This window comes from Bufo bufo, chromosome 6 (genome assembly GCF_905171765.1).
Source record: "Bufo bufo chromosome 6, aBufBuf1.1, whole genome shotgun sequence".
Classification (NCBI taxonomy): Eukaryota; Metazoa; Chordata; class Amphibia; order Anura; family Bufonidae; genus Bufo; species Bufo bufo.
In genome coordinates this window covers 122152332-122158331 of record NC_053394.1, presented here as the reverse complement: position 1 = coordinate 122158331, position 6000 = coordinate 122152332, and the positions used below count along the sequence as shown (strand labels likewise).

Here is a 6000-nt window from a genome sequence, read left to right as displayed (position 1 = left end):
AGACTGATTTCGCCCTCAAGATTCTAGAACAACTGGATAACATCACTATGGGAGCTGTAATAATAGCCATATTGTTTGGCACCCAGCTTTCCTAAACTGTTGAATTACAAATATTTGCATGCAGTATGGGATTTGGGGTAATTACAAGGCACATTTGACAGTCAGCATTCTAGGGTCACACGACCGCTTTGGGAGAACTTTTTATGACAAAGGGACCTGAGTATGTTGTGTAATACTCATCTTAAGTATTTAAAGCTTATAAGATAACCCAGTCCTAGAAATCATTTTCCAAGAAGAAAAAAAAAATTTGAGGTCTGATGGTGGTTGTGTGGGGCAGAGGGAGGTGCAAGGCTCAGGGGTGTGTTGTTTGAATTACAATTTGACACTGGAGCTCCTGTCCACACTGATATAACCAGCAGCTCCCAAGCAGCTCCAGCCTCCTGCACAATGTCTGTAATTGTAGCTCTGGTCAAGAAAATCTGGTGTGTTAGGAAGTTCATCATCTTGATTGTGACTCCTGTGATCCTGTGTCCTATTCTTATAACACTTCCACCGCAGGTAAGAGTGCATCTGTTATACCTCCTGTCCTTTATAGGGGGAGATTACTAAAGAATACGGGATCTGCTAGGAGTCTGATATTTTTATAGGAGAGAGTTAGGTTTTAAGGGGGTGTTCATCTAGGACAGATGTAGTTAACCTTAGAGAGATGGGGATCTACTGTTGAAACTTGGGAGGCTGTTAAGATCTACATGGTCCTAAGTTATAACAGGTGCATATGGAGAATTCTGTGAGCACGGGGGTTAAGCAAGGGTATTAAAACGCACTGTCCCTGGATGGATATTACTGGTTAAATTAAATACAGCACCTGTAAGACACAGTTGCAGGCACAACACACAGCGGTTACTTCCAGTGACTGACAGGTGATGTCTTCGGTAGCCACATTGTCAGAATGCACCAATTCCAAGGGCCAAAAATAAAACTTAAAGGTGCATTACTAACTGAAAGTTGCATGGAACATCACTTGTGTGATAAGTGCTGGTTACATATCCAGGACACCTATCAGATGGAAAACACGTGTGGGTAGTCACTAGACACAGAGAGGCATGTCTGTGAACAGGTATTTGGGGGATACATATAATGCTATTGAGGGCCGCATGTGGCCCCAAGGGTCAGGTTGTGTATCCCTGTTGTAGAGATTCTCTTTCCTCATATTCTCCATTGGTTCCAAACCACCATGATGATCTCTTCCAGCCTTGAATCTCCTGTGCGGAATTTGTTGCCTAGATTCTTCATACTATTCCTGACATTAAAAGTGCCCATATAGTGCCCACAAGATAATTGTACCACTTCAAGGGTCCCCAAGATTAATGGTGCCTCCTTGTGTTCCCCAAAGTCTCAGCTGAGCACAAGAGGGTCTCTTAAGCAGATTGTCTTACCTTGTGAATCAATAAAAAAATAATGCCAATGTAGATATGCTCTTTAGTAGGCCGCAGCTCTATAGTAGCCTTATAGTCTAAACAGATGAACCACAAGGAGCCAATAGCTTCTGAGTTATCCCACAATTTTTGATCACAATCAATGGGTTGACAATCTCTAATCTAGAATTCCCTGTTTTGTTTTGTTTTTACAGGCAGATCTTTTGTCACTAAAGGTCTGCCTGTTCGAACACCTAGTGATGACAGCAATGACTGACCAAGTGTGTGAAATTTGGAACTGTTTGAGACTGGCCTGTCTGTATTCATGGCTCAAGGCCACGGGACCTTCTCAGTTTAGTTTTTGTTCCTATCTTTACCTTGGTTGCACAATAATCTTGTGTACACTGATTGGGCAATTAAATGCTGTTTTATTTGCTTACAATGCTGATTCCATCAGTACTGAAGGCAATTATTGACTTTACTGCTTCTCTCTGTCTCCATATACGTTGGGATCAAAATTCATGAAACTGAGAATTAGGATTGTCCTTGTCCACTTCAGATTGTGAAGTCAGACAATAGATGTCAGGATATTATATCCACTCAAAGGGTTAAGCCAGGTTCACATCATCGTTTAGTTTTCCATTCTTTCTATCCGTCAGAAAAACTGAAAAATAAACAAAAAACAAATACTGTATTTTAAGCATCTGTTAACCTCAGTTATGCACATTTTGCATCCATATTAGCCATTTCCATCTGAGATCCATTATTGTAGATGGAAAAATATCTTTCAGGACTGCGCATGGATAACATCCGTGTTTCTCGCAGACCCACTCTTTTGAATGATTTGCTGGAAGTTCAGAGCTGGATATTGCCTGCTGTGATGTCCTATGCAGGGACCAATGGTCCCTGTGAAAAATTGCACATGTGAGTTGCCCCATTGACTTAAATGGGTTATCATTCAGGTCCTGTCCTGTCCATACAGGTGCTGTCCATTCTACATCCGGAGTCTCGGACAGCACCTGGACTGGTAAAATAAAATCTTAATGCGGTCTTAGATTTCCATATGGATGGATTTTCTTTGCCCTCCTTGTAGGGGATCTCCATTAGAAAAGCTAAGAAGGAGGGGTAGCTATACTTTTAAAGGGGGTTTTCAGGACTCCCAGACTACCGTAGAATTGATGGCTGCTTTCCTCCACAAATAGTGCTACAATTGTCCACAGGTTGTGCGTGGTAGTACAAGTCTACCCCATTCACTTAAATGGTGCTGAACTGCAATACCAGACACAACCCATGGACAGGTGAGGGGCTGTTATTGGAAAAAGCAATCATGTTTTTCTAATCTTGGACAAGGACATCTGCAGTCCCTAAAAACATAATTTCTGTGTAGAAGATAGAATCCTTCAACACTCGATAAAACTCCAGTGTTTATTGTAATTTCTCTGCCCATCCAGGATCTTCTTCTCTTTCTACAGCGATAGCTTGTCTGTTGAATACCATGGTCTGGTGAGATGACATTACTCTTTGCTTTAGTGTCCCTAAAAACACCCATTAGGCCTCATCTAATTAGCAATCCTTTTCCCAGCTTAAACTAGATCACGCTGTATGTCTACGGATTGCTTCATGTTTGCAACCCCTAGTAGGGCATATGGATGGCAGAAGGTGTCCACTACTCGGAAAACACACTCAATGAGCCAAAATGGAGAGTGGCTCTTGTGGACCTGGCCCTTTCATTTATTCGTTTATGGTCAGCCATTCGTTTGACTTATGGGGGAAATTTATCAAACTGGTGTAAAGTAACTGGCTTAGTTGCCCATAGCAACCAATCAGATTCCATCTTTCATTTTTTTACAGCTCCTATGAAAAATAAAAGGTTGAATCTTATTGGTTGTTACAGGCAACTAAGCCAGTTATACTGTAAGTGCTCCATGTAACCATTTTGGTCACTCATGCCCTTTGTAATTCATGGTATAATCTCATGAAGATTCCAAAAAGGTAACGTTTCACTGTAAAGCAGTAATGATTAACCCTTTAAAGAGGCCTGTTTATTGAGTTGTGTCTGTTTCCACCCGTAAATATCCCTGTCGTCCTCATTAGACTCTAAACATCTGATTGTCCCAGTTTCTTGACAGGAGTGAAATGTGTTAGTGAACAATACTCCACTTGTATAAACTGCTTCCATCATCAAAATCTTTGGCAGTGTTCCCCCACATTGTAACATGCCGCAGAGCGCAGCAGTGCTGTCAGCTTCCACTAAATCCGTGTTTATGTAATATGGTGACAGTAAGTGCCATAATCCATTTTGTTAATAAACCAGGTTTTAATGTGGATTATATATTATCCTTACAAGTACATTTCCATGGGACTTTATTGCCTTTGGTTGCAAATGAGATTGACAGCTAAATCTACTGTAATATTGCAGGTGTAATGAATCTTAGTCCCATAGAAACAGCTCAGAACCTCCTTTCCTGATTTGAAGATCCTGGTCCACAATGAAAAATCTGTAAAAGACACCCACTAATCATAATATCTTAGGAGCCCCCTATAGCACCAGGGTCTGGAGGCAACTCCCACCTCTGTACCACCCATGGGTACCCCTATGGGGATAAATGAAACATGCAGCATCAGCAACTCTCTTTGTGGCCAGTGGAATGTAACGTATATCTTTCTTTCCTTAGTGGACATTATATACTATCTATTAAAATAATGGAATTTTAGGGGCTGAATGGGACCTAGGCTTAAAATGTCCCATGCTGTATCTTCTATGTTAGATCTACTGTATGTAATTATGCAAACAATGCATTTGGAAAGTCTTGTTCAGATTGTTTCCCTTTTTTCAGATTTTGTTATATTGCACCCTTGTGCTGAAATAAAAACAAATTCCAGCTTTTCCCCCTCATTTTATACTCAATACCCCATAATCACAAAGTTCAGTGAATTTGGGGACTTTCTGCCATTTTTCTCTGCAGATCCTCTCAAACTCTGTTCGGTTGGATGGAGACGGTCAGTGGACAGTTAATTTTATGTCTTCCCAGAGAGTTTCTATTGGGTTCAAGTCAGGTCTCTGGCTAGGCCAGTGAAGCACATTCACAGAGTTGTCCCTAAAGCACTCCTATGTTGTTGTGGCTATGCACTTAGGGTCATTATCTTGTTGGAAGTAAACTTTCAGCTCAGTCTGAAGTCCAGAGCAGTTTTCATTAAGAATATCTTGGTATTTCACTCCATTCAGCTTTCCCTCAAACCTGACCAGTCTCCAAGTCCCAGTAACGGAAAAACACCTATAGTGGCCCAGACAGGACACATGGCAGAAAGGATATGAGTGGTGGCCCTGAGAGGGGCAGTAGTACTCCCAGTTCATGGGGGCAGCCCTCCCTCTGGCACTCCCTGGAGCGATGCAGTGAATGAAGGAGGCACCCATTCTTCCCTCAGGGCATTCATTGACTTTGGGGATCATATCTGATGGTAGTTGAGGTGGCCTTGATATTAGGTGGTTAGCAAGGTGCAGGAGTACGCATGCAGGGCCCTCCAGATGGTGGAGGCAATGACCAGGCCCAGTTTAGTGATAAAATAAAAGTCTTTTTGCTGAGGATGATAAGAATTGTAGAACCAATAGTTAGGATTGGTACATTTCTAATGTATATCAGCATAGTCTCCTCAAAATAGATGTGTAAGGGCAACAATGATGGTGATCATAGTACTCCCTGACTCGCTTTCTCTAGGGACACTTTGCAGTCTCTCCAAACAACCACAGGACTACTACTCTGTTCTTGATAATTCTTTCTTTAATTGGACCGAGGGGTGCAGTTTTTTTAGGTACAGATGGCTAGTTCATCTCAAAGTGTAGTATGTGCCAGAGACAATATTCCCCTTTCACAGCAACAAAGTCTCTTGCCATAAACAAACAAATACATCACTGACACTATCTTGCATGGCCTTCCTGGTTCTGGTCCATCTAAGGCTACTTTCACACTCGCGTTTGGTGCGTATCAGTCATGGATCTGCACAGACGGATCCGTTCAGATAATACAACCGTCTGCATCCGTTCAGGACGGATCCGTTTGTATTATCTTTAACATAGCCAAGACGGATCCATCTTGAACACCATTGAAAGTTAATAGAGGACGGATCCGTTTTCTATTGGGCCAGATTGTCTCAGTGCAAGCAGCGTTTTGGTGTCCGCCTCCAAAGCGGAATGGAGACGGAACGGAGGCAAACTGATGCATTCTGAGCAGATCCTTTTCCATTCAGAATGCATTCGGGCAAAACTGATCCGTTTTGGACCGCTTGTGAGAGCCCATGATGGATCTCACAAACGGAAAGCCAAAACGCCAGTGGGAAAGTAGCCTAAGATGTTTTGCCTCTTTCCTTTAGGCTGGGTTCACACTTGAGCGTTTTACAGCGCGTTCAAACGCGCTGTAAAACGCTCAACACATGAAAACCAATGCTTCCCTATGGCCCTGGTTCTCACTTGAGCGTTTTACAGCGCGTTTGAACGCGCTGAAAAACGCCCTACGCTCAAACAAGTTCTTGAGCTTCTTTGGGGCGTTTTGACGCGCGTTTGTGGCCATAGGACACTGCAGTCAATCAC

General features: G+C 42.5%; 1 protein-coding gene across 1 annotated transcript in view; it reads left to right on the top strand.

Annotated features, from left to right (window-relative positions):
* The first annotated feature begins 371 nt into the window (after positions 1–371).
* The window catches only part of SLC13A3 (solute carrier family 13 member 3), a 45403-nt gene continuing 39774 nt past the window's right edge, over positions 372–6000 (top strand). The window contains exon 1 of the mRNA XM_040436612.1: positions 372–558. Within this exon, the coding sequence (XP_040292546.1) occupies positions 448–558 (111 nt within the window). The 5' untranslated portion in view covers positions 372–447. The remainder of the gene's footprint in view (positions 559–6000) is intronic.